This window comes from Crocodylus porosus, unplaced genomic scaffold, assembly GCF_001723895.1.
Source record: "Crocodylus porosus isolate Cpor-Errol unplaced genomic scaffold, CroPor_comp1, whole genome shotgun sequence".
Lineage (NCBI taxonomy): Eukaryota > Metazoa > Chordata > Crocodylia > Crocodylidae > Crocodylus > Crocodylus porosus.
Window position 1 is genome coordinate 38,548,107 of NW_017728915.1, and position 27,574 is coordinate 38,575,680.

A 27,574-nucleotide genomic window follows, 5' to 3' on the forward strand; every position below is an offset into this window, starting at 1 on the left:
AGAGATGCCCCTGGGGAGCGTGCTGGGGGCGATGGGCAAGAGATGCCTCTATGCTCGACTCCCCAGTTTGCTGGCTTGGCCTTGCACAAACAGCAGCCCCCACCTTTCCTGCCCTGGCCCTGGGGCCGCGGCACGCCTCGGTGGGGCAGGCGCACGCCTGGAGCAAGGTGGCAAGTGGTGGCTCCCTGCCCATCCCCCTGCTCCTCGCCGGAGTTAGCTATTTGCATTCTTTATGTAAAAGAGATTTTATTATCGGCGGCTCCCAGCCCATCTCTATTCTGGTAATTGGAGTGATATTAATTTCTGTGTGGCTGGGAGTTGATGGCAGTCCGGCGATGGAGGAGCGATAGGGCGTTCCTTTCACACTAACCGCCGCGATAGCCCGTCTATCAGGCTCTGTGCAGGCACGGCACTTATCAGGAATGGAACTGGCAAAAAGGGAAACTTTGAGCAGCCTGAATTTTCTTTTTATCTGGCAGGATCCGCCATATGTCAGCAATGGCAGCTGCGAAGATGCAGCGCGGAGGGCAGGGGGGGTAGGACGAGGAGGGGGTGAGCCGCATGGCTCCCAGATGCTTTTGTCGGTGCCTCGCACTGCTCAGCTGGTCAGGGTCCGTGCAAACCTCCCGCGGGGGTGGCGAGGCCTGGGGGCCGGTCTCTCCATGGTGCTAGGAGAGCCTTTTAAGGGTACCACAGAGCCCCTATGCAGGCTGCCAGCAATTCACGAGGTAAACCCAGAGATTTTGCATGAGAGCTGAAGCGTCCGAAGCCACCTGCCCTGCTGGGGGGCTCGCGGAGCTCTTTGCAGCAGGAGAATTGCCCTGTAATTTTGCTGCGCTTGGGGGAAATGAATGCAAGCAAAGAGCTGTTGTTTTCCCAGGGGTGGGCCGGAGTCTGATGAGGTGCAAAACTCCCGCTCCGGCGCTCCCAAGCTGGGGCTCTTGCTCTGTCTGAGGGGTGGCTGGGAAGAGTGGTCCTTCCCCGGCTTGGGGTGCGCTGCAGCGTGAAGCAGGCGTCGGTCCTTCTGGGTCGGAGGTGGAAAACCCTGCTTTCTTCACTGGAGTTGCTCCTGGTGCTGAGGATCATGGTGCTCGGGTTCCCTGGGGGCTGCCCACAAGCTCCACAGGGACCGAGTTCGGTTTTCAAAGGGCGATGCAAAAATAGCCCCTTTTGCAAGAAGCGCCCCTGCCGAAGCGTGCCCTGCGGCAGGCTGGCGGAGCCCGGCTGGGAGGGGAGAACAGGCCGGTCCCCGCACGCCGGTGGCGCGGTTGCTGATCCTTGCCGTTGCAGGCGCGGCGCAGTGACCCTGCCCTGCCCCTCTGCTGGGCGGCGTGGCCGGAGGCCTGGCCACTGCCCTGGCTGGCTGGACGTGGGGCAAAGTGGCTCCGCGTCCTGCCACGCACCCTCGGCGGAGGGCCTGCTGCTGGCTGGCTGGGTACGAGGGCGGCAGTGCGCTTCCACCAGAAGGGACCTGCAGAGCTGCAGCTTGTGGGCCTGGCCGATGAGCCACGCATGTGGCTCTGTGCCCACTGAGCCATGCACTTGCAGCCCCCGCATGCTTTGCTTGTGCCACGTAGATGCAAGGGCCATCGAGCAGGGAGGGGGATGCCAGCAGCTTGGCTCAGAACTGGGGGCGTGTGTGTTCATGCGTGTGCATGCACGCATGTGCAGGCATGCGAGTGTGCTCATGCATACAGCTTGGCCCCATCCTCGTCTGGCCATCAAAGCGGTCCGGAGCCCTTTTCAGAGCATGGGCGGAAGGCTGCCCGTGTCTCACGGTCATGACTACAGGGCCCCGGGGGTCACCTGTGTCCATTCCTCTGCTCCTGCCCCCAGTTCAGCCACGTGCGCGCCAGCCCTGGAGGCTGGAAGCGAGCAGGGCTTTAATCTCCGCTCACAGGTAGCAGCTCCGACCCGTGTCCCTCCATCGGCCTGCCCTGGGCCACGTGGCGCCGGGCGCAGGCACCGGGAGCCCCCTCCGTGGCGGCCCTGGTGCTCGGCGGCCCGGGCGCTGTGACATGCAAAGGCAGCGTACGAGGCAGGGGAGAAGGACTGTTTTTATCTTTGCAATGACCTTGCTGGCGGGAGGGGGCTGGCTGCTTAAAATTCTGATATGCAAATCGCTGATAGCTATAATCTATAATCCGCAACTTGGGAGCGTTACAGATGGACGGGGCCATTTCGTTTGCCTCCTGCTCCGTTGGCTGGCTTGGCCGCCCTGCCCACCGCTCCTGGCTGGTGGGGTCTCCTGCCCATCTCTTTGGGGTGACAGTCATCCCAGTGTGGTGGGGGGGAGCAATGAGACTCTGGGGTGGGGGGGTTTCCAGGCTGATCTGTGCTTTGGCTGGCGCTGTCTCCTTTGATTGGCACGCCTGGTGGTGCAGAGCACAGGCGCCGGGGTGTTTTTCCTGCTCCTTTTGAGGTTTGTCCCCCTTCCTCCCCATCGGGGGCCTGGCACCGTGCTGCAGCATCTTCCCTTTTTGGGGGGCTGCGGTTGCTCCCGGCGTGCTGGGGTCGAGACCCTGCTTCCTGGAGGCTTTCTCTAGCACCCGGTCGCAGCAGCTGCGGGGTGCCGCGGGGCATGACCCACGCCTCCTGCCTCTGCCGCCTGCGAAGCCAGGGTCCCAGAACCGGGCACTTGAGGCCGCGTGCTGGGCTGCAGCAGTGTCTGGCTTGCCAGCCCGGCCTGCGTCGTGCAGCTGCACCGGTGCCGCCGTGCTGGGCGCCGTCGTGTTCGGCACTCGCTCCCCGCGGCCCCTGGCATCCTTTGCTGCTGGGGCCGAGAATTGCACCCAGCCGTGCTTTTCATCTCGCACCGTCCTCTCCCGTGGCCCGCCTCTTCCTCCCTGGTTTCCTAAAGGCCTCCCAGTGCCTTGGAGCCTGTGCGGCATCGAGCCACCGGCTGCTGCAGCAAAGTGAATGACAGGGGTCTTTTGGGAAGGTTTTTCCCAGAAGCTGGGGAGGTGTCAAGCTGCTTCTGTGAATGGCTTCGTTCCTCTCCCGCGTCTCCTGGGATCAGCCACGGGCTTTGTGCACAGCAGCCATCGCGATGCACCCTCCACAGACCTGGAGGGAAGGTCCCATAAATTGCTGATCAGAGCTTGGGGACTCCCATCCCTCCTGGAAGGAGACCGCAGCCCCCAGGCCTGAGGCGAAGCAGGGCTGGGCTCGGGGTGGAGCAGTTCAGTGGCGCATCTTGCACCGAGGCGTTGGCCACGGGAGCCTTTCTCTGGGGTCCGTGTCATACGGGCATCGCCGGCAGCAGTGGGGCCAGCCTAGCTGCAGCCTCACTTCATCTGGGGTGAGGGGGAGATGGTACCCAAGGCACTGGTCCAAGGATGAAGTCTGGGAGGAGCTCCTGCCACCCAAGGCAGCTCGCCCGGCTCCGAGCGCGATATATCTGCCATAGCAATGACTCTGCTGCCCCATTCAGGTCTGCTCCGTATTGATTGCGCTAAAGACTGCAGAGACATAACAGTAATTTAGGGACGGCGAGTGGCGCGGCATTTGCAAGGGCTCCGCACGCTGTGCAGCCGGCCTCAGCAGCTGCAAGGCGGGCGCGGGTGCCGGGTTAGAAGGGCGCTGATGGGGTGGGGGGAGCCCTGGGCTATTTGCAGGTGGCACGGGCAGACAGCTGCCCGCATGGGTGGGTGCACTGCACGTGCAGACCTCAGGCGAGCGCTGTGTGTGATCAGCACCTCTGTTCCCCGCTGCGAGTTCCCCTTGCCCGGCTGCCCTTGTGGCCTCCCCCAGGCCCAGCCGACCAGGCTCTCCTCTGCACGGCTGCAGGGATCCTGCACGTTGGCTTCTCCCCTCCCGTGTCCCGCAGACAGCCGTGGCCTGGAGGAAGTGTCCCCCCGGCAGCTTTCTCTTCCTCCGAGGCACCTTTTATTAGTGCTTCCATGTTTCAGTCCCCTCCTATTGCTTTGCAAAGGGGTGTCCTACACCTTCCTCCCCTTGCACGAGGGTGTCTTCAGAGTCTCTTGCTCCCTGGGCCCAGCCCGCTGGTCCCTTCGAGTCCTAAATTGCCCCCACAAGGCAACCCCTGTTGTGTGTGGGAGGCAGCATCGACTGGCATGACTGTAGGGGAGGGCTGAGCTCCCCCCCCCCCGGTCTCCATGCAAACCTCTCCGCAGCCCTGGAGACATTGATTTGTGCTTTCGGGGAGAGCAGTAACAATCCTTCACCGTTAATGACTGGAGGGAGGGAGGGAGGCCGCGGCTTGGGGAGGTGGCTGGGGGAAAAGAGGGATTGTTTGGCCCCCTGAAACGGCTGCTCTGGCATCCACGTGGCTTTCGAGCTGGGTGGGGGGTGTTGGGCCCAGCTGGGACAGTGACTCAGTTTCTCCTGCTGTAGCCACTAGTTCCCCCCCACACACTCTCACACTTGCACACTCGCTTCACCCCAGACCCAGGGGCAGGAATCCCCCGCTGATGCTGCCGGTCCTTGTACGGTGGCTCCGTGCAATCGCCCCAGGTGGCCTGCACCCCCTTGCACCCGCCGTGAGCTGGGGTGGGGGCAGTGCCGCCTATCTAGTTAAAACTGCAACCTCTTTTCCCCCCGTTCTCCTCTCCCCAGTTCAGTTGTGTTTATCTGCACCGCGACTCCCGCCTGAGTAATCTCTCACCCGCTAGAGCCAGGTTGCAAACCTCAAGGTTTATTATCGGGGCCGGCAGGGGCAGCGGGAGGGGGGGCGGCTCGGCCCGGCGGGCGGACGGACAGGGCTGGGGAAGTCTCCCGATTATCCCACGTGCGTGTGCACGGGCCCTTCCCCTTCGCTTCGGTATGTGTGGGTGGGAAAAATTATTCCAGCTATTTTCCTTTATCTCCCGGAGCCGAGTTGCACACCAGATAGTTGTATTTGCTTTAGATTAGCCGTCTTGGGGGCTGGGCCGGGGGGATCGTCTGGGCCGGGGGGCGAGGAAGGGGCAGCTCCTGGCCCTCTGGGTCTCGCCAGCCCCTGCCCGGGCCTCTGGCTCCTCTTCCTTCCCGTTGAGGTCCTGCCTGCTGTCGCTGGCTTGCGCGGAGGCTGGCAGCTGGGGCTGGGCGGGGAGGTCCTTGCCAGGCCCGGGCATCCCCCACCCCGTCTGCTGAGGTCACCCTCTCCCCCCTTGGCGCTCGATGCTGCCCGCCCGGCTGAGTCACGAGCTCCCGTGGTTAGAAGTGGGGCGTGGGTCGCAGCATGGCCTTGAAGGGCAGACGGCTGCGCTCCGCGGCTGGCACGGCGCGGGGCTGAGCGATGGGGCTGGGGGTGACGCGGTGTAAGCACCTGGTCCCCCCCAAGGCACGGATGCTGCCCCCTCCTCTGTTCCCCTGGGAGAGCCGCGTGCTGGATCTCCCTTGAGTGCAGCTCCCGGGGGGAAAGGCATGGTTTGGCTTTCGAGCTGGGTTGGGGGCAGCGCAGCATCCCCGGGACCGGGTTTTTGCAGCTGGGCCACTGCCATGCGAGGGGTTTTTAGGGTGGGACGGGGGCCACAGGCCTGCATGCACACGCTGGCACCGGTGCCCGTCTCCGTCTCTCGCATCCGCCCACCCTCGTGGCCTCTGTTCCCAGGAAAGCTGGGGAGGGGGGATCTTGGGACCTGAAACCTCTATTCCATATCAGAGTGGGGGGCCCCTGGCCTGCCAAGGGGCATGGGTGCATGAGGGGTCCCTCCATCCTCACCCCTGCACCGGGCTCCGGCATTGCCGAGCCTGAGCGCACGGCGCCTCTCTGGGCATGGGCAGAGGCAGCTGCAGCAGGGACTGGGTGCTACTGGGAGCACTGGGAATGGCACCTGGCAACGGCTGGGCCCTTCTCATCCGCACTCCCAGCTCCGAACTCAGCTTCGCTGCACCCTGCGCCAAGGCTGGGCTCCCCGGTCCGCGGGGCGTCCTGCCAGAGCTGGGCTGGGTGCGTGGGGATGCTACCCCCAGTCCACACTAGCCTGCTCACTAGGTCTGCCCCTGTTCCACATGGCCCCTGACCTACAGCCCTGTGTCTGGCCAGCCTTGCTGCCTCCACCCTTGCACCCCAGCTCTGCCATTACCCACATCCCTGCCCCCCAGCCCGAGCACCCTCTGCTCGTATCCCAGCCTGCTCCGGTGTCCCTGCTCCCCCCAGCCCTGGAGCCAGCTGGGACGGGGGGGGGAGCTTTGCGGCCCCCTGTGCTGCTGTCCTCCTGCATCAGACCAGGGGCATGGCGAACCCCCTTGCCCCAGCACCTCCGTGATGCCTTGGAGGGAGGGGGGTCAGGCACCAAGGGAGCCTGAAAGTTTCTCCCCCTCTGCTCTCGCGGCCTGTTCTCATTCCTGCATAATTTTGTTTCCCATTCAGCCGGCCGGCCCACCGCCCCCGATACCATCGCGGCGAGGCTGGGGGGACAAAGGGAAGATGGGCTTGGAGGGGCTGATCATATCCTGGCTGGAAGGGCGCACATTCAGGCCTGAAATGAGCTGCGATGGTATCTGCTGCCAGGGCGATGGTTATTGTCTGCAACAAAAGGGTGGGCTCCCTGCTCCCCCCCACCCCGTCCCTGCCATGCTGCTCTCGGGAGGAGGGTTTATCTGTGCCCACGTGAGCCCCGCCATCCCGAGCGCGCATGTTTCCAGGCCAGGGAGCGACTGACACGGCTGCAGAGCGGAGCAGGGCTGCGCTCCCCGCTCGTCCGGCGCCAGGCACCCCGATGCCTGCCCGGGGTCCGCAGCCCCTCTGCCTGCCCAGCCCTGGAGCTGCACGGTGACGGCCCCCAGAAAAGAGGAGGGTGCTTTCGGCCTGTCCGGCCTGGCGCCAGAAACGAGCCATGCGCCCGGGAGCCGGGCAGGAGCGAGGGCTCGGCTTGGAGGAGCGGGCGGAGGTGGAGAAAGCCTGGCTGGGCTCCTGCCCCTTCCTGCCTCCCTGCGGCTGCAACAGCCCCGCTGGCCCCAGGGCTTGCAGCTGGCATCCTGGGTCTTCTCCTGGGCACTGACCCGCTGCTTGCCCCTGGGGGCATGCAGCTGGGGCTCCCTGCCCCATGCCCGCTTGCAGCCGGGGTCCCCCGGGGCGCCTGGCAGAAGGATGCCCTAGGCGGGGGGCGGGGGAGGCAGGCAGGGAGCCGGCGTTGCTATTCCGGCTGGGTAACAGCTCCTCTATTAAGCAGGGTCAAGGTGCAGCGCGATAAAGATTTGCTGTTGTACTGTGTCAAAAAATCAATACCTCCCGCGTGATGGCTGGGAGCGATAAGCCAGAGCCGGCCCCCCAAACCGGCCGGCAGGGGAGGGGCACCGCTCCTGCCAGGGGGCGGGGGGGTCCCCCACGTGAAGGGCTCTGAGCGCCCCCTTGCCCGCCCCCACCCCCTCCAGCACTGTCCGGCTCGGTCTCGTGGGGGTGCTGCTGCTGGGGCTACGGGGGCAGTGCCCAGATGCCCCGGTGCCTTCGAGCGGCCCCTGCCCCTCGACTACACCCCTCTCCGGTCCTTTCTGCCCCTCCTGCAACGGGCTGCTGTGGAAAGGGGGGGCAGGACAGCAGCTCCAGGTCCTGGCCCACCCCCCAGGCTGTGGGGGTCTCCGTCCCCTGCTGCCCTGCTAAATCTGCCTTGAGGCGAGCGGCTCCCCAGGCAGCAAGGGGGTCGGATGAGGGACGGGGCAGGGTTCCCCTTGCCTCCCTCCACCGGGACTCTCCTTGCTCCCGGTAGAGCCCGGCCCGCTGCTTTCTTGTTCCCTGCCACCTCGAGCACCCGGGACGGAAAAGCCCGGATAATCTCCTTAGTCCCTTTGGAGAGATTTCCCTTTGTGAGCCGAGGTGAAGAGTGAAGATGCAGCTTGTCTGCAGCTTAAGACTCTCCCAATCAGTCCCCTCCATCTTATCTGGCCGCTGCCATCGCGGCGTCTCGCTCGCGGAGTTGTCAGGATTTATTCCTCCCGACGACGTACGTTCGCGGCTTCTCCCAACGAGAAGGCCCCGGCTCCGTGGCTCAGAGCCCTCCGTGCAGCAGGTGCAAAGGGAAAAGGCACGAGGGTCCTGGGTCGCTGCTAGTGCCCCAGGTGATGAGAAGAGGAGGGCTCGACCCTCCCAGAGCATCTGAGCCGGGCAGCTTCGAATGCGCTCAAGTCCTCAATGCAAAAATCTTGCAAAAACAGGTGCCCGAATCCCTTAGTTGGTGGTTTAGGAAGGTGCTGGGGGTTGTCTGGAGGAAAAAATAGCTCTGTCCACCCTTCCTCTCAAGCAAAGTGTTTGTTTCCCAGTGTCCCATAGGGCACAAGTCCTGGCACTCGCCACCGGGAATGTCCAGTCCTTATTGACCTTACCTTTTGGGTCTGGAGTGGCACCCCACAGCTCCCAGGGGTGCCCAGGATGCATCCCCCTGCTTGCCTGGGGTTTTACTCCCTGTGTCTGGCAGCGATCCCCACTGGGGTGCCTGGAGATCCTTGCGGGGTGCCGCAGGGTGTCACACAGTGCTAGCACTGCTGGGCGTGCAAACCCGGATAAACCCAGAGATGTCAAATCCGTCAAGATGGCAGGATGAGGAGCAATGGGCTTCAGCTGCAGCAGGGGAAGTTGAGGTTGGAGATTAGGAAAAATTTTCCCACCAGGAGGGTAGTAAAACACTGGAGCAGGCTCCCCAGAGAGGCGGGGGACTCTCCATCCTTGGAGGTTGTTAAGACCCGGGTAGACAAAGCCCTGGCTGGGATGATGCAGTTGGGCTGGTCCTGCCTTGAGGAGGGGGCTGGACCAGATGCGACCTCCTGAGCTCCCTTCAACCCTCGTGGCGTGTGATTTTCTATGATGGCGTCTCCCAGCACAGACTGGGAATCGCAACCTCTTGTTAAAGGAATAAAGGTTTGTGTTTGCTTTTTATGCATCTCTTCCCCCCCACACACACCTTATATAAGCTGCTGGTAGAGACTGGCAGGTTTTAAAATGCTGTTTTCCCCTTGTGACTTTGTTTGCTACGGGGGGGGTGGCAGATGGAGTTCTTGCAGCACCCCCACTCCCGTCTTTCGCCTCTGTCTAAAGGAGATTAAATAAAGCAGGATTTTGTATTTATTTATTTATTTTGAGCATAGCCACGACCATACAGTGATGGAAGAGCGTTTTGCGGATGTGCCGCTTGTGCCGGCAGCCATCGGAGTGCCTATGTCGAGGCGGCGGTGGGGAGCCAGGCCTCCGGAGAGCGGTGCCAGGCTCGACAGCCGAGGCATTGCTGTCTCCAAACCGGGTTTTAATGGAGCCACAGTATAGCCAGAGGCAACGTGCCCTGTATCGCTGCCGCCCACGTGGCGCTAGCACGGCGTCTCAGTTCCCCGCATCCCAGGAGAGTGGTGAAGCAGGCTGTGCCAGCATGAAAGGAGCCCAGGTTTGCCCAGGTCCCGTCAGCACCGGGTCTGTGACGGCGAGGCAGACCCTGGAGAGATGGGGTCTGGTCCCGCGGAAGCAGGAGCGTGGGCATGGGGGACACCGGGCACCTCGAGGGCGGGTGGGAGGCACGAGGGTAGCACGCAATCGAGCCCCCGCCCGTGGCCTGGGCTCTGCCCTGCCGCCAGGCACAGATTCCCCCGCTCGTATCTCTCCCCGTGACCTTTGCCTCTCGGCTTCGGCCCCGTCCTTGCGCTGTCCCGCTCGGGCAGCCTTCCAGCGACTTGGTTTCTAGGAGCCCTGGGCTTTGGGGACAGCCGCGCTGTCTAAATTATTTATCCTGGGATCACTGACAGCGTCGTAGGGATGGGATTCATCTCCCGCCTGCCGCTTCAGCGCATCCTTGGAAACCTTCGGGTGGGAGAGGGGGGGCAGAGTGTTTCTTGGAGGCGGAGAAGTATCACTATCCCTGTGGGGAAACTGAGGCACAGAGGCGGGGAGGTGGCTGGACCAGCACCCGTGGGGAAAATGAGGCTTGCAGGGGCAAGCCCTGGGGGTCTGAGTGCCAGGACCCCCGAGCCGATGCCGTGAGCTGGGAGTAGCTCCCTGGCTGCATGGCGGCATCGTTCCCCCATTAACCTGCAGTGGCTGGGAGAGCCTACCACCTGGGCTGGGCGTGCCAGGGGCTCTGCAGCATCCAGCCCCGGGCCTGGGGGCAGCGCAGAGGGTGCCCGCAGGGTCATGGCCGCGCAGCGGGGCTGTGCTGCTCCAGCGGCCTCCCAAGTAGGGCACTGCCAGGGGAAGCGCGCTGCGGCATGGGAGCGTTGCAGAAGCCAGGGGAGGGTTTTCCGTGGCCAGGCCAGCCGGCTGGTATCGCGAGCGTGGCAGCTGCTGATGTGGGGAGACAGGCGAATACAGCGGTGCTGGCTATGGGGCGAGGTCTCCATCTGACACGCGCGTGTGTGCACGCAGGAAGCTCCTGTGGGAGCAAAGCAGCGATCCCCTGGGAGAGAGCCGGGGCTTGTTGCTCTCATCCGTGTCCCCCTGCCCCCGTGCACCCTGGGCGTTGCCCACCTGGGCCTATGGCACCCAGGCTTTTTGCCCCCCTTCCCTTTCTTTCCTCCTCCTACAACTTACGCCTTCCTCCCCCTCCATCCAAAGCAAACAGCCCGATACCTGCCCAATTTGGTTAATGATCCCGGAGATAGGAATTATTCCGATAACTTCCAGACCAGCTGGCTGGCGGGAGCCAATCGGATGCCGGTTTTGCCAGGAAACCGATGGGGAGATTAGATAAGTGGGAATTGTATTAACCTGCAGGGTGGTGAAACAGAGCCAGCGCCACAGATCCCGAGATTAGGGGCCCCGGGAGAGCCGCGCGCACACACAAGGAGAGAGAACGGACTTTGTTCCCTGCGATAGTCGGAGAGATTGTTTTGGCTATTAGCGAGCAAAGCCCGGCTCTTAATAACATGCACGATTGGACCAGACTGGGTTTGCTTCACGTTGCCTGAGCGCTGGCAGCCGGGGCCTGGATGCGGCCGTGGGGCGGATGTGCCACAGCCCCAGGTAACCCGGGGCGCGCGTGCGCCCTGCCACGTGATGCGCGAGCCTGGAGTCTCCTCCTCTCGCCGGCGCCTGCACCCGCTGAGCGAGGGTTTCTGGGACCTCCGGCTTTGTCCTCTGCAGGTGACTATAGCACCTTGTCCAGCCGTGCCCGGGTGGCTGCCCAGCCGCTCTCTACGATGCCCTGGCACCTCTTCGACGCCATCCCTGGGTTTGGGATGCAGCCCTGCCTGCACATGGCTGCTGCAGCCCATGCTGCCTGCACGCTGGAGCGGGCTGCAGGCACACGGCCCCTGGGCCTGGGTCGCCCTGGAGGCAGGCTGGCTGCCCTCTGTGCTGGCCTGGGCCCCAGACCTGTGCTCTCGGGCCACCCCTGCGGCCAGCCTGCCCTCCAGCGGCACAGCGCCGCGGGCCCAGCTCCCGGGGAGCCTTGCGCTTCCAGGTGAACTTTGCTCCCAGCTGCATGTCTGGGAATCTGATGCAAGCCCCGAGGCTGATCTAAGGCTGTGGGGGGTGGTTTGGGTCTAAGCCCGTGCTCTGCTTTAGGGGGAGGATGATCTCTGGTTTTGGGGAGCTGCTATGGGACCCCCCTCTGGGCTGGACCCATGTTCCAGCGCTCCCTGTGCTGCAGTGAAGCAGAGCGCTTGCTCTCCTCCACCTCCCCCTGGCTTGGGGGGCTGGGGGTGAGCGATCCCCTCCACTAAACTGAAAGCCGGACGTCCCACCAGAACAGTGTGGCATCATGCCTCTCGGTTTCGCTTCTCCTAGTGCATGGTGCCAGGGGAGGGGAGCATGGGCCTGGTCTTCCAGCGGGTTTGTGGAAATCTTAAGCGTGCAGGGTGTGGGAGATGCGTGTACCCTGGTCCCGTGCAGTGCTGGAAATAATGCAGCGGTGTAGTCTGTGCCGTGGGCACACGAGGGCACTTCGCAGGTCAGAGCTGTCTGTGGGGCCGGGGCCAGGGCCGGGGAAGACCTCTCGCTGCAGGCACTGGAGAGGTGTGTGTTGGGGAGGCTGAACGCGGCCACGGTGCTGGGCCCCTGCGCAGCACTGCAGAGCATGGCCCGCCTGCTTTAGGGCTTCTCTAGTGGACTCCTCCCTGCGTGCCTCAGTTTCCCAGCCTTTGACAGGCAAGGGATGCTTCCCCTAGGTGACAGCAGCATAAATCCCCACCGCATCGCATCCTCGACCCGCGCACCAAACCGCGGCTGGGCTCGGCCAGCCAGCAACCGTGGGCTCGTGGCTCGCGTGATGCGCGGCAGGGAGAACTTGCACCTCTCCTGGGCTGGGTCCCGGAGAGCTCTTCCCGACCCCCGAGGCAGTGATTGCAGCAGGCGGTGCAGGGCGGTTTCCTTCGACGTGCAATCGAGACCCGCTGGGTGGAACCAGGGACTCTGTTTAAACCTGGCCGCGGCTGTAGCAGCAGGCACCTGGGGGCGAGGCAAGGCTGGAGAAGAGTATGGCCTGCTAAAAAGGCCCAGGGGATTCAGGCACCTAGGGCTGCAGCCACGAGGCAGCCCAGGTGAGGTCGGGTGCAGCTGCGTTGCGGAGGGGTGGACTTTTGACTTCGCCCGGCTACGGCGCGGTGGAAACAACAGGTGCTTTGTCTCCGCTAGCATGTTACATGCATGCACGTGTACACGTGCCAGCCAGTCCTCTGTGCACGTGTGTCTGGGGTCACGGGGAAGCAGGGCTGGAAGGGACCTCGCACGCTCTGGCTGGACATGAGAGGAACAAATCCCGTGCCCTTATGGGGCAGCGGACGTGGCTGCGGGGGTCCCCTCCCTGGCGCCGTGATGCATTCAAGCTGGAAAGCCCCTTGCTGGGTCACTGGGGCGGGACTGATCCTGGCCCCGGTTGCCACCCCCCAGCGGCGGTGTGACCTTGGGTGCCGCGCGCTGTCTCCTTTCTCCCTCCTGCCTTTTCATCCGTCACGTCTGTGTGCATGAGGAGGGTTTGTCGGCACTTGACAGCCAGGGCAGACGCGAACGCCGTGACCTCCCCGAGCGGATGCTCCGGCTCCAGGAGTGGGACGCGTGGGGCTGGCTTGCTCCGGGTCACGCGTGGGTGGACGAAGCCGGGGGAGCTGTGGAGGGGGGCCTGCCTCTGGACTGTGGGCACAGCCTCTGGGCCCCAGCTCCCATAGGATGCAATGAATAGCAGGAGGGTACGGTCGTGCTTGGGCCTCTGAGAGACATTTCTGCTGCAAGGATTAATGTGTGAGAGTCCGGTCTGGCTTCTTGTTCCCGGCAGCCCCCGAGTCACTGTGAGAGCCGGCACGCCGGGTCCGGCCACGGGTCCGCCCAGCCTGGGGCAGAAGAAGTCCTGCCTCCGCTTCCCAGCCTCTGTGTGCCCCGCCGCGTGACGCTGCAGACCTAAGCAAGCCACGCAGGGGCATGCACGGCAGTGCAGAGGGACACACGGATCCTGACCGAGGACTTGCACAACCCCCGGCCGCGAATCTGGAGCCTCGGGGCCTTCCCCTCTCTCTCCCTCTCTGCTTCCCGGTGAAGGCAGAAGGTGCAAGGCGGCTGGCCAGCCCCGCACTATTTTTGTCCCCCGTGTCGGGGAACGGTCGCCTTTTATCAGCGCCTGTGTGTTTTCTCTGCTGGGGATTGATACACAGAAGATGGAGTGCTCTGACATGGAAAGTGTCAGGCGAGCGGGCTTATCTCGGAGACATGGTCTCCTGACCCCAACGAGCTGATTAGCCAGCGAGACATGGGCAGGGGTGGGGAGCTGTGGGAGGAAGGGGGGCAGGGAGCAGTTGGGCACCAAATTAGCTTGTTTCCCAAACTGCTGCATAACCCCCGGGGCTGTCGGAGCCTCCCGGGTGTCACCCATTTCCCCTGAGGTTTCCTCTGGGAGGGAGAGACGCATGCAGGGAGCTGGGCTCTCTCCACCCTGGAAAGGACGGGACAGGCTTATCAGCCCCTGGGTTCCTGTTTGTTGCTGCGCGAGGCCAAAGGCAAACTCCCTGGGCTGAGCCGGGGTCCTCGCCGGCATCCAGACGGGCGGGCCAGGAGCTTCCCCTGGAGGGCGCCAGGTTTCGTCCCTGTAGCTCCAAGTCGGGACGCCAGGGTTTGGGGTTTGAGCCCTGCTGTCTGTGCACCGAATCATAGAAAAAGAGGGTCGGGAGGTCACCTCTAGTCCAGCCCTCTGCTCAAAGCAGGACCAGCCCTGACTTGATCATCCCAGCCAAGCAGGGTCTTAAAAACCTCCAAGGGTGGTGACTCCCCAGCCTCTCTGGGTAACCCGTTCTGGCTTCATCACCCTCCTAGTGAGAGAGTTTTCCCTAGTATCTAACCTCAACTTTCCTTGCTGCAGCTTGAGCCCATTGCTCCTTCTTCTGCCACCTGCCATGCAGCTCCAGCAGGGCAGAGCCCCTTAAAGGGATCTCGCTCCAACCCCAAAGGAGCGAGTTCGAGCCCCTCTCCAGATACCTGGGTCCTCTCTGTGTGCAAGGGGCATCTCCTCCAAGGAGCAGCGGGGCTGGGGGGCATTTGGGAGCGTAGCCACACAGGGATGGGGCCCAGGCCAAAGGGAGCTGGACACCCATGTGGCCCCTTAGCCAGCCCGGCCCACAGGGCTCGAGGGGTCACACTAGGGTGCTCCTGGGACCCCCCCGTGCATCTAAGTTGCACAGTAGCTATTCCCATAGATTTCATAGACATTAGGGCTGGAAGGGACCTCGAGAGATCATCCTTACAGCCAAGTTGGTGTCCGAGCGTGACACCCCTAAAGTACACACCGATGCTCCTAGGAGGCTGGCGGGAGCTGTCCCCTAGGGCTAGTGCCCTTCGAGGGGCTGGAGGAAGCAAGGCTGTCATCCTCCTGAGCCCAGAGGACCCCCGCGGGGGATCACAGACATGCGTGCCCTCCATCTGTTGCACTCCCTGCTGCCTTATCCTTGCTGCATCTCTAATTATCGATGACATTTGCACGGCCGCCTCCCTGCTCCCACGCTGCGCGGGATGTGCCTCCGAAGTCCTCGAAGGACACGGGGCTGGAGGTCCTACGGTCCAGCCCCACCACCAGCTCCAGCATATGAGCCTACCCCATTCCTGGCAGGTGCCTGTCTGATCTGCTGTTGCAAACCCCTGAATCCACCCCTCCCTGGGTACCTGATCCCTGTATCCCAGGGCTTAGCGGTCACCGGGTGGTGCAGGAGGTGGAGCTGGGAAGGAGGGAAGTTCTCGGCTGCTCTTACCTAAAAGCTCATTCATTCAGGAATCAGGACTTATGGTAGAGGTGATACCTTTTATCAGACCAGCTGGCTTTTTGCAAAAAAAAAAATTCTTTAAAGGAAATTTAAAGGATTTTTTTTGTTGCCAAAATCGAGTTGGGCTAATAGAAGAGATCGCCTCTACCATGAGTCCTTTTGCCTCTAGACCAATACGGCTACTACGTGAATCCTTTCATTCATCCATCTGTCCATTCATTGGCTGGACCTGCCGGATAGGGCTGTTGCCCAACGGGGGCACGATGCCGGGGCGAGAAGATTGGATGGCGGAGCATGCCGTGTGTGTGTGCATGTGCACACATGCCAGTCAGCTATTGCCATGTGCTAGAACCAGTTCGGCATGGACGAGGCGAAATGCAGGTGCTATTTCATATGCAGATGGGCAGGTACCAAGGGATGGGCATCGTTGCATGCCCTTACCTTTGCTATCGGAGCTGCCTTTGTCTGTGGGGTCTCTTGGCTTGTCTTCTTCAGGCTTGAGCCAGCGGGTAGCTCCAGGTGTGAGTCTCTGCTTCAGGAGAGATGAGTCTGCTGCTGCTACCAGCTAACGGAGCTGTTCCTTCAGCTCGAGCAGTGGAGCTTTGTGCATCAGCCTCCAAAGGGTCTGGTTTCCGACCTAGCCGACAGTCAGAGAGGTCACTTATCCCTGGGAGAAGGAGACGTGCAGTTCTGGGCATTGCTTTGACTCCTTCAGATCCCAGTATCCCCTGTAAGTGGGATCCCTGTTCTGGTCCTTGGGGTTCAAGCCTCTTTGACCTCATACAATGCAGCCAGGCTGTTGCATCAAGTGCTGGTTTGAGGCACACGACTTTCCTCTGCCCCCGGCCCCGTTCAGTATTCGGAGCCGGCGAGCATTTGAACTTCGGGGGCGGTCGGGCATCCATGCTGCGGCTTCCTGTGGAGGGGATCTGGGCGCGGGTGCCTCCCTGAAGCATCTCCCTGCAGAGAAGCCGGATCCATCCCATCCCTGCCAGCCTCTCTCTTCCCAGCGGGGCGCTGGGAGCCTCCATTTAGCCTCCATTTGAGTATTGGTTAGCTGCCATCTTATCTGCACGCCGAAAGACAAAGGCACAGTTAAAACAGTTTCGAGCAGCCTTCAGAGTGTATTTACATGTTATCTCACCCATTAAACCCAGAAGCTTATCAGATAATCAAGGCCATTAAGCCCGAAAGCTGCCTCGGACTTAGGGTTCTAGGAAGCAAAGCGGATCCTGCATCTCCCTGCCCCAACCCCTGCAAACTCCAGCTGCCTGGAGAGAGACCCAGGGGGGAAGGATCCTCCAGCCCCAAACGGAGCAAGCCTGTGAGATGCTTTAGGCTGGAGAAGTGAAGCCACAGGTGGGATTTGCTAATGCACCGGTGCCCAACCTCCCAGCCCTGCTCAGGGTCAGTCCCCACAGCGTCAGCCCAAGCCGACCAGGCGTGGAGCGGGGCTCGATGGGCTGTACCGAGCCCATCCCAGCCCTGTTTCCCCCTGTCACCCTCAGTGCCGGGCTCCTTGTTGTACGGGGAACTGCGTCGTTCTCCCAGCGCAGCGCTGACGCGCCTGGGACACCACTGCCGTATCTCCACGTAGCCTGATGCTTGGAGCCCACTCAGCTGTTCTCCAGCTTGGGGAAATGCTTTCCCTGGTGTCTTGACAGGCAAGGCCCTTTGGATGCAGCTGGGCCTCTGCTGCTTTGTGCCCGTATGGCTCGGGCTGAGCTGTTGCAGGGAAGGAGGGCATCGCCAGGTGTAACTGCCTGAGTGCACGCTGTTATCCCAGGACAAAGGGAAGTTAAACCGAGATTGCCTGCTTCTTTTGCTGCTGGTACGGGCACCCCCATCCCATGGGTTCTGCTTTCCTGGGGGTGCATCTCTCTGCTCTGCTCCATCAGGATAGCACTGTGGTGTCTGCTGCACGTGTGACCTTTCCCAGTGTCCTCATCAGTGGCCAAGGTCATCCCCATCATAAAGGACCAAGAGCAGCCAAGACCCAGACATGATTTCCCCGGCTGCTGTTGGGCTTATAACACTTCTGGGTTCGGTAGCTACGGATTTGTGCTCGACCTCTTGCCCTCCCATCTAGGATGCTTTCCTCTGGAACGCCCAGGGGGATTTGGGATTGAAAGACCTGGCTGAGCAGGGTGGAAAGGGGCAATGGCTCTGCTTAGCAAGGGACCAGCCAGCCACGAGCCTTCTCCGAGCCTGCGAGTCCCGGGAGAGGGTGTAGATGCAGATCCCATGCATAGAGGTTGGGCTTGGTACCTGCCGTGCTAGCTGGGCCCTACATCCGAGCAGGATGTTGCATCCAGGGAAGGGGGGTGAACGGCGTGGGAGGGTCAGCCAGCCCCTCTCTCACTGCCCCTTGTCCTCTCTCCCCAGATGAGCTGGAGCTGGTCGAGCCGGAGGGGGAGAGCCGCATCCGTGCCCGGCAGAGCCTACCTGCGGGGCTGCGCTGGGGGCCGTACTGCGGGAACATCCACGGCGAGCCGGCGTCTCCGGAGCAGAACGAGACAGTAAGGACCCCCTCTCGCAGCATTTGGGTGCCAGCCCTCCCAACCTTGGCCTTGCCTGCCTAGCCCTTGTCTCCCCAGCCCCCTGCTTGGGGGCACGACGTCTGCCCCTCCCGCAAGCGCATCGCACCTCTCAGCCCCACTGGGTCAAGACAAGGACCCCGCATGGCCTTCTCCCGGCTGGCCTCTTGCCCGATGCTGTATTCCTCTGCAAACGTGCAGGCAACATCCCTCTGCATTGAGACTGAAGGTGAAGAGGTTTTGTGCAAACGACTAGCTGCCCCGATCTGCGTATGCACGGATTTGTTTATGCGTCGGCGGGGTCCTGATCGCCTGCGCTGCCGTCCCCGCAGAGGGAGGCTGGGATCTCTGGGCAGACGCTGGCGTGACCTGCATCGTCAACGGGCAGCGCGGGGCAGGGGAGCCCTCCCTTGTGTCCTGCTCCTTTTCCAAAAGCCCACTGCGTTTCCCCTCCGGGAAAGGCCCCAGCACCAGGGAGCGTGGTCCGGCTCCTGGGAGCTGATTCCTTCCCTCCTCCGCTTGGGGATGTTGTCCAGGAGAGAAGGGGGACAGAGGAGGGAGGATGTATGAGCAACGTGGCGTAAAAAGAGGGCTGCGGTGTGCCCACCGCTGCCCAGGGTAGCAGGGAGGGGGCTGGCTGTGTCGCCAGGAGCACAGAGGGCAGCTCAGAGTACCAGGCTTTTGCAAGAGCAGGCACATGGGTGCTGCTGGAGTCCAACTCGGGTTCAAGGTGCAGGGCAGGAATCCCTCCTGGCAGGACGCGGAGGACAGAGCCTGGCTGGACCCAGTCCAGGATTCAGCAGGAGGTTTGGGTGCATCTCGCTCCTATGCTCCCCTCCTTTCCCCCCAAGCCCAGCACCTGGCTGCAGTTCGGTGCACAAGCACGTTGCAGCTCCCTAGGGCTGCACCGCAGCAGCCAGTGCTGTGTCCAGGCCCTGCCGCTGGGACACGCACCGCCCTCTCTCGTGTGCCCTGCCAGGGGACGTCTGGACCCGCCGCAAAGAGGAGAGGTGGGCATGGGCAGGGCAGCCTCCGACGCCGGTCTGCCACGGGGCAGCGGGCACCGGTGCATGGAAGGCTTCTCTGCCGGCTTTCTGCATGTCCGCTGCAGCTGCCCTCAGCAGAGCCGCTGGGCAGGGGGACCCTCCCGGTCTGGGGTCTGGAGCCTGTGGGGTCTCGATAAGCTTTGTGCATGTGTGTGCGCGCACGTGAGAGAGCTTTATGGGTGTGCATCTGTAAGAAAGTTTCATGGGAAGTGGGTGTGTGAGAGCTTTGTGTGTGGATGGATGGGTGTGTGTGTGAGTTTTATGGGGGTGAGAGACGGCAATTCATGGGGGTGATCTTCATGTGCACGTGTGTGTTTCATGGGAGGTGGGTGTGTGAGAGCTTCAGGAATGGGTGTGTGTGAGAGAGAGTTTCATGGCTCTGCGTGTGTGTGTATGAGAGCTTAATGGGTGTAGGGGTGTGTGTGGGTGGTTGTCAGCTTCAGTGGTGTGTGCATGTGTGAGGGCTTCGTGGGTATGTTGTGTGTAACTGCATTTGTGTGTTAGCTTAGTGAGAGGTGCTTCATGAGGAGTGTACTTGCATGTGTGAGTGTAGTGGGGTGTGAGCTTCATGGAGGGGTGTGTGAGTGTGTGTCAGCTTCTAGTGTTTGCATGTGTGAGAGCTTCATGGGTATGGTGTGTGCGTGCACATGTATGTGTGTTAGTTTCATGGATGGGTGAGTGCACATGCATATGTGTGTTAGCTTCATGGAGGGTGATAGCTTCATGGGGTGTGTGCTTGCATGTGTGTGTTAGCTTCATGAGTGTGTGTGTGGGTTTGAGCTTCATGGAGGGGGTGTCAGCTTCACTGGTGTGTGCATGTGCATGTGCAAATGCTTCATGAGAGTTTTGTGTGTATGGGTGCATGTATGTGTTAGCTTCATGGATGGGTGGGTGTACATGCATATGTGTTGGCTTCATGGGGGTGATAGCCTCGTGGGGTGTGTACTTGCGTGTGTGTGTGTTAGCTTCATGGGTGTACGTGTGTGTGACAGAGTGCTTCACGGAGGAATGTGTAAGTGGGTATCAGCTTCACTGGTGTTTGCCAGTGCGTGTGTGTGTGCACTTGGATGGGTGGATGTACATGCATATGTGTGTTAGCTTCATGGGGAGGTGCTTCATGGGGCATGTACTCGCATGTGTGTGTTAGCTTCATGGGTGTCAGGGTGTGTGTGTGAGAGCTTCATGGAGAGGTGTGTGAGTGTGTCAGCTTCACTGGTGTGCATATGCGTGCATTAGCTTCGTGGAGGGGTGGGTGTACATGCATATGTGTGTTGGCTTCAAGGGGGGTGATAGCCTCATGGGGTGTGTACTTGCGTGTGTGTGTGTGTGTTAGCTTCATGGGTGTACATGTGTGTGTGACAGTGCTTCATGGAGGAATGTGTGAGTGGGTGTCAGCTTCACTGGTGTTTGCCTGTGCATGTGTAAGAGCTTCATGGATGTGTTGTGTGCATGTGTGTGTTCACTTGGATGGGTGTGTGTACATGCATGTGTGTGTTAGCTTCATGGGACAGGTGATAGCTTCATGGGGTGTGTACTTCCATGTGTGTGTGTGTGTACTTCACGGGGGCAGGTGTGCTCCCGCACACTCTACACGTATCATCTTTCGTGCTAGGAAACCCTAGAGCGGTCGGGCTGGAGGAGTCGTCAGCCCAGCCTCGAGCCGTGGGAGGGCAGCAGGTTTGGTGCGGGGTGGAGACGAGGACCAGTGCATCCCAAGCCATCACGGACCTGTCTAGAGGCAAGCTGGGGCGCACGGGGCTGCACGTGCTTCTCTCCTCCGCACTCTGGCCAGCCCTGGGCTGGGTCCATGTGGTGCTGCCAGGCCGAGCCGAGTTTCCCAGGCCTCAGCTGTGCATCCCCCAGGTGCAGGGTGTCGGGAAAGGAGAGCTGGAGGCAGTTCCCTTTAGGTTCTTGCAAGAGAGAGCAGGACAGAAAGTCTTGGCTGCTTCTCTCTGTCTCTTTTTTTTTTTTTCCTTAGCTCCGGCCCCGTTTATCTTTGCCGAATTAAATCCTTGATTAACCCTTATCTCCCCAGTTCGGCAGCTATCTCTCCTTTGGCGCCGTATGTCCAGACACCCGGTACAGGATGATTGATTCCTTAAAGATATGCGCGGCTTTTCTGATACTTCATTTATTGTCTAAATATTTTTGCTCCCATTTCAGCGGCTCCTTATCGAGCCGCGCTGATGGTTTCCAGCCCTGCTTTTCTCTGCCGCTCGCCTCCCGTGCTATCTCTGCCCGGAGAACTGAGGAAGGAATCGCAGCTCCATCCCTGATAGGCGCTATCGCCCTCCAGTCTATTTGCCTTTGTTGTTGGGAAGAGGAGGAGGAAGAGCAAGGCCTGGCCTCCCCTGCGCGCCAGGAGGATGCAGGGGGAGGCTGCCATCCTGGCAGGGATGGGGCCTGGGACCCACGGCCCTCGCCAAGGACAAGGAGGGTCTGGCTGTACCTCTCACTTGGGTCCCAGGCTGCCTTGTCCCTTTGAAGTCTCTGAGCCAGGAGGCCGCAGGGCTGGCCCATGGCAGGAAGAGATGGTCCTCGTCTGCTGCAGAGCGAGACTGTGCCCAGCGCTCATAGCCCCTTGCGCCCCATCCAGCCGGGAGGCAGAGATGCCGCCAGCTGAGCACGGGGCTGGGAGTCAGGAACACCAGTGATGGCACCCCGTCTCTGCCAACAACTTGCTCGCGGTCCTGGTCAAGTCACTGTGCCATGCAGTGCCTCAGTTTCCAGTCTGTATAATGGGCGCAACACTGACCCGCCCCCAGCATTGTTGGACCTGGAGTGTTCAGGTGTGCTGCAAGTGCCCGCAGGGAGGCTCCGGCCCTGGGACTCATCCAGGTGTGTGCTGTGTCCCCAGGGCTAATTGGACAAAATAAAGTAGCATGGGCTGCGGTTGACCAGGCACCCGCCTGGCCCGCAGCCGGAGGAAGGGGCCTGTGCTCCCCGGAGGCGTGTGGAGACCCATGCCAGGGGCCAGCAGGGCACGATTCTGCGCCAGCTCCGGGACCAGAGGGTCTCGGCAGAGGGCTGCAGAGGCTGCCAGGGCCCGAAGGACCCGAATCCGCCTGCCCTGTCCCCAGGCTGGTGCCTGCGAGCCCTGCAATGAGGCCTGAGCTGGGAGCATGCCGGCCCCCCGGAGCTTCGCCAACCCCCTCATGCAGGGGCAATGCCTGGCTGGACTGGGGCACCTACCCAGCCAGGTCTGCCCCTCCAGCTGGCACAGCACCCGAGTCTGCAGCCCCCGAGCGCCCGGCAGCCCCGGGTGAAGGTTGCCGACCAGCCGCGGGGCGGTTCGCGAGCCGGGAGCGCGGGGCCAGCCCTGCCCCAGGGAGCACGGCGCGAGCGGATGCGGCACAGATAGGGTTTCCGATGGTTATCGCGCCCGGTTCAGAGCCGAGACACTGACCTCTTTGTTACCAGGAGAACAAGGAGGGTTCTCAGAGGCGCTGGCCAGCTGGGGAGGCCGAGTTGGGCTGTGCAGGGGAGGGCAAGCGAGGTTTTGCTCCAGCTCACCCCCTCCCCAGCCCAGCTGGGAGCACCCACAGAGGCTGGGCTGAGCCTGCCACTCTTCAGGGATGGATGCCAGAAGAGGATGAGTCCTGCCCCCCACTCTGGGGCGATGCTGTGGCCCCCCCGCCTGTCCTGCTTTCCCACAAATTCCCACAGCAGGAGTATCCAGCGGTTCAGGGCACCGATGCCCACCTCTGCTGGGTGCGGGGAGCAGACTGGGCAGCCACTTCCTCCCACCGGCACCAGTGCTGGAGCTGGCATGGCTGGGACGTGGGCCCTGCACTGGCTTTCGCCACTGCTGTGTGGACCCCCATGCTGTACACGGGCTGCACTTCTCCATACAGCCCGTTTCCAGCCCCCGCATCCCGACCCTGACCTTGCTGTGCACAGGCTGTTGCACGTTGTGGCGGGGGAGGCATTGTGCTTTAGACCATCAGCGGGCTGCATAGATCTTTTTGCTCCCCAAAATCATATGCCAAAAAAAACCAGTCCTGTGCCATCAGCAAGTGTGTGTGCAAGTGTGAGCGTTTGTCTGCATTTACAAGCATGTGGGAGTGCAGGTGCCTGTCTGGGTGTACAAGCATGTGGGTGTGCAGGTGTCTACGTGTAGAAGCATGTGTGAGTATGGGTGTCTGGGTGTACAAGCATGTGGGAGTGCGGTTGTCTTGATGTACAAGCATGCATGAGTACCTGTGTATGAGTGCAGGTGTGTGCAAAAGTCTGCAAACTTTGTAGGTGAGAGTGCAGTGAACAAGCATACATGTATGGCTGTGTGTACATGCATGAGTCTGAACATGTGTGCATGTGCCTGTGAGCATATCTGTGTGTGTCCACGTGTGCTTCTGTGAGGATGTGTCTATGCCCATGTGTCTGAGTGTGCATATGTGCATGCATATGGGGGGGGTATATATCTATGTGTACACTTAAGTGTGCGTATGCGTGCAGGTGCCTGGGCATGTGTGCATCTGTCTGAGCATGTCTGCGTGTCTGTGCATGCATGTGTACGTGTGTTATCACGCCCGGAGCACCGTGCTCCTGGCAGCGATAAGGCCCGAACCGCCTGAGCCCGTCAGGCAGAGTCGGAGGGTTCAGAGCTGTTGGGAGCCGTAATGAGATTCTCTGTCGTTCCCACCGCCACCAGCCCAGGAGCTGGCAGATTAATTTCTTTTCCCTTCTTCTGCTCATTAATATTCATTAATGGTGCAGGAAGGCGGTGCAGGTCGGAGCCCAGGACCGGGCAGCGGGATGGGGAGGGCAGCGCAGGGGCAGCTTTCAGCAGCGGTGCCCTGCTCTCCCCTGGTAGGAGCTGCGTGCGCAGCATCCTTTTCCCCTTGTGCACCTGTGCATTTACACACACATGCATGCACACATGCCTGCACTTACGTTGCATTGCAGCAAGGCTGGGCAGGCATCCGCCTTGCAGTGCAACGGGACGGTGTCGGATGGGGGGCCGGGCTCCGTTGTCTCCAGCCCCGGGCGCTGCTGGGTGGGGCAGGAGCAGCCGGGAGGGGACCCTGGGTGCAGGGAGATGGGGCGGTGCTGGCTCTTCACTCCTGAGTGCAGCAGAGGCAGGGATGAGCGCTCCTTGCCATGATGCTGTCACCCACCAGCGCTGGCAGCGTCCAGCCTGGCACGCGCTCCGCTAGCCATGGGGGTCGTGCAGTCCGGCTCCCTTGCAGGGGGGTGCCTGGTGTGCATGCATGTATGCCTCGTGCAGCCGATTTGGGACAGGGGTGGGCCCTGCCTGCTCTTGGCCCGTGCCCGCCCGCCCTCACCCTCTTCTGCTGTTGACAGAACCCACCGGTGACCCTGATCCTGGGAGATGAGCACTGCTGGCTGTCCCGCCTGCCCCTGGTGTCCACCGAGGCCGAGGCCAACGCGGTGATCTACAGGAAGGGTTGGTACCCACCTGTCAGGGCTCTTACGGGGCCAGCGTGGGGGCCATCCCCTGCCTTGCCCCAGAAACCTCCTTCCCAGGGTGGCAGAGGGTGCAGGAGGAGGCGGTGGCCGGTTTCATGAGCCCGCGCCAGCCTCCTCCAGGGCCGGGAGCAGCTGATCAAAGAGCTCATCCCAAAGCACGGGCTGACGCCGCCACCTCCCGGCTGGCCCAGGGATGGGAGGCAGGGGACAGGCAGCCGCTCCGGATCTGCTGGCTTGGTGATCCCATTAGCACAGAGGCTGTGCCCCCACCAGCTCCTGCTTCCCAGTCTGGTCGGGATCCGATCTCCGCAGCTGTGCGGATGGGCACTGCCAGGCTCCCATCTCTCTGCAAATCCCCCTGTCTGGGTTTTTCCCGGGAGGAGCTCAGGAAAGATCAGGTGTTGTTACGATGCTGATGTGAGCTGTTTGGGGCTTGCTTATCTCCATGCTTCAGGACAGCAGCGGGGTCGGGAAGGCGAGCAGAGCGTGGCGCAAGGAGATGCTACAGGGTCCTTGCCTGTCTCTGGAGCACGGCTGGCAGCAGGGCTGGGCCAGGGGGGTCCTGGCATCCGGTGTCCCCCTCATCCCCCCACCCTTGCCTCCACAGATGAAGGCATCTGGTGCAAGACCACGCAGGCCGTGCGGGAGGGCGAGCCGCTGAGCGCCATCGTGATGACCGAACCACAGGCCATCCCCAACCACGTGGTGAAGCCCGAGCCCGGCGACGTCCCGTACCCAGCCACGCTGCACTCCGACATCCAGCTCCTGCCCCAGCAGGCTGGCATGGCTGCCATCCTGGCCACGGCCGTCGTGAACAGTAAGACGGGGTCCTGCCGCCTGTGCCCCGGCTGCTGGCTCTGGGGAGGAGCAGGCCCTGCTCGCCGGTCCTCCTCCCCGTGCCTCAGTTTCCCCCAGGGTGGCCTGGCTGCATCTCACCCCCACCCCATGCTCCTCCTGTTCCCTTCTCCCAGATTTGGGGCATCATCAGCACCTGCTTGAGGGTGGGGGGAGTCTATCCCAGCCTGGCTAATGCCCCCTGCCCCGTCTCCCCCCCCGCAGAGGACGTCTTCCCCTGCAAGGACTGCGGGATCTGGTACCGCAGCGAGCGCAACCTGCAAGCCCACCTCATGTACTACTGCGCCAGCCGGCAGAGCTCCGCCTCGCCTGCTGCCGACGAGAAGCCCAAGGAGACCTACCCCAACGAGCGCGTCTGCCCCTTCCCCCAGTGCAAGAAGAGCTGCCCCAGCGCCAGCTCCCTGGAGATCCACATGCGCAGCCACAGCGGTACGGGGCAGGGGTTGGCGGTGCCAGGCTGCAGCTTCTGGTGCATTTTCCCCATCTGCTCCGGTCCTGCCCTACGCCAGGACCCTGTGCCTACCTCTCTGGTGCCCAAGTCTCCCCTGCCCCATCTGGGCACCGGGGGAGTCCAGGGTGGCTGGATCTATTGCACGTGGCTGCTACAGGGACCCTGCAAGGCCCAGGGGAGCCTTCGACCTTAGCCCCCAGGGCCTGCACACAGAGGGCCCGGGTGCAGCACGTGCCGTGCCCTGTCGTCACTCGTCCGTGCGCCTGTCTTGCAGGAGAGAGGCCGTTTGTGTGCCTGATCTGCCTGTCTGCCTTCACCACCAAGGCCAACTGCGAGCGGCACCTCAAGGTGCACACGGACACGCTGAATGGTGGGTGTGTGGATGGGGGTGGGCGGAGGGAGCCCAGCTGGGTGGGAGCAGGGGGTCTCCCCTTCATGCCCAGCTGGCCCTTCAGCCCCGAGCCGGGTCCCTGCCTGCGGAGCAGAGCAGTGCTGGCGCGCGCCCCTTGACGTCTCCCTTCCAGCTCTCCCTCTCGCTGCCCCTTGCCAGGCGTGTGCCACAGCTGTGGCTTCATCTCCACCACGCGGGACATCCTCTACAGCCACCTCGTCACCAACCACATGATCTGCCAGCCGGGCTCCAAGGGCGAGGTGTATTCCCCGGGGCCGGGGCTCCCTGCCGCCAAGCCCCTCGCACCTGGTGAGTTGCGGTCCCTGGCATGGACCCCTCTTGCAAAACGGCAGCAGCTGCCCGGCGGGGGGGCATGCATCGGGCACCTTCATGCCCGACGCTCTGCATGGGAGTGGATGGGATCCTGCATGCAGCTGCTCCAGCGCTGGGGCATGGAGAGGCTGTGGATCTCAGGACTATGCGGGCCCCAGGCAGGCAGCACGGGACGGGGGGGGGGCGCCCCTGCATCACTAACCCCATACCCTCTGCCCACAGGTCTGAGCCAGCCGGGTGCCACCCCCGCCCTGAAGTGCAGCCTATGCGGGTTTGTGGCAGACGGCCTGGTGGGGCTGCAGCAGCACGTGGCGCGGCACGGCCCGCTGCCCGCCGGCCTGGGGGGCGCCGAGCCCAGAGCTGCCCAGCCCCCGCCATGCCCGGGTTCCCCGGCCCGCGCCCCGGCCGACGAGACCCCCAACGGCGAGGCCCGGACTCCCCACGGGGAGGGCACCTCTTCCTCCTCCTCCTGCTCCTCGACTTCGAGCGAGGCCGTGCCCCCCATCAGGGTCAAGGAGGAGCCACTGGACAGCCCCGAGGGCGCCAAGGGGGATGCCAGCCCGGGGTTGGATCCAGATGCCTCGTCCCGGGCGTCTTCCCCGCGCAGCCTGCCCTCGGCCAAGGTGAAGTCGGAGCTGGCCAGCCCCACTCCCGGGTCCAGCCCAGTGCCCAGCGAGCCGGCAGCGGGCGGCACGGTCTTCCTGCCCCAGTACGTCTTTGGCCACGAGGCAGCCGTGGTGCCGCAGGCCTCGGAGATCCTGGCCAAGATGTCGGAGCTGGTGCACAGCCGGCTGAAGCAGGGGCAGGGTGCGGCCGGACCGGCCGGCCTCTTCCCCGGCGCGCCGGTGCCCAAAGGCGCCACCTGCTTCGAGTGCGAGATCACCTTCAACAACATCAACAACTACTACGTGCACAAGCGCCTCTACTGCTCCAGCCGCCACCTGGCCGAGGACAGCCCCCCCGGTGCCCGCAAGCCCAAGGCCCTGCCGCCGCCTGCCCCCAAGGGCCCTGCCCTGCTCTCGCCCCCGCCGCCCGACAGCCTGCCCGCACCAGAGGGGGACGCCGAGCGGGGCGCCACACCACCCGTGCCCGCCCCAGAGGCCAAGGTGGAGGAAGGGAGCGGTGGCAGTGCCAAAGCCGGGGGCTCGCCCGAGGCGGACGGGGCCGGGCGGGCGAGCGAGGGCAGCCCGAGCCCCAGCAGCTCGGTGGACGAGGCGGAGGAGGACCCCAGCCGGACACTGTGCGAGGCCTGCAACATCCGCTTCAGCCGCCACGAGACCTACGTGGTGCACAAGCGCTTCTACTGCGCCTCGCGCCACGACCCGCCGCTGCGCCGGCCCAGCGCCGCCAAGGGGCCCTTCCTGCCCCAGCCCGTCCGCACCCGCAAGCGCCGCAAGCTCTACGAGATCCACGGCGCCCCCAGCCCTGCCCA

General features: G+C 62.7%; 1 protein-coding gene across 1 annotated transcript in view; it reads left to right on the top strand.

Annotated features, from left to right (window-relative positions):
* Positions 1–27,574, top strand: part of ZFPM1 (zinc finger protein, FOG family member 1) — a 40,291-nt gene that overhangs the window by 11,412 nt on the left and 1,305 nt on the right. Inside the window, exons 5-11 of the mRNA XM_019535449.1 lie at positions 17,485–17,618; positions 23,987–24,089; positions 24,720–24,929; positions 25,172–25,396; positions 25,693–25,788; positions 25,969–26,118; positions 26,365–27,569. Coding sequence (XP_019390994.1) covers positions 17,485–17,618; positions 23,987–24,089; positions 24,720–24,929; positions 25,172–25,396; positions 25,693–25,788; positions 25,969–26,118; positions 26,365–27,569 — 2,123 coding nt within the window. The remainder of the gene's footprint in view (positions 1–17,484; positions 17,619–23,986; positions 24,090–24,719; positions 24,930–25,171; positions 25,397–25,692; positions 25,789–25,968; positions 26,119–26,364; positions 27,570–27,574) is intronic.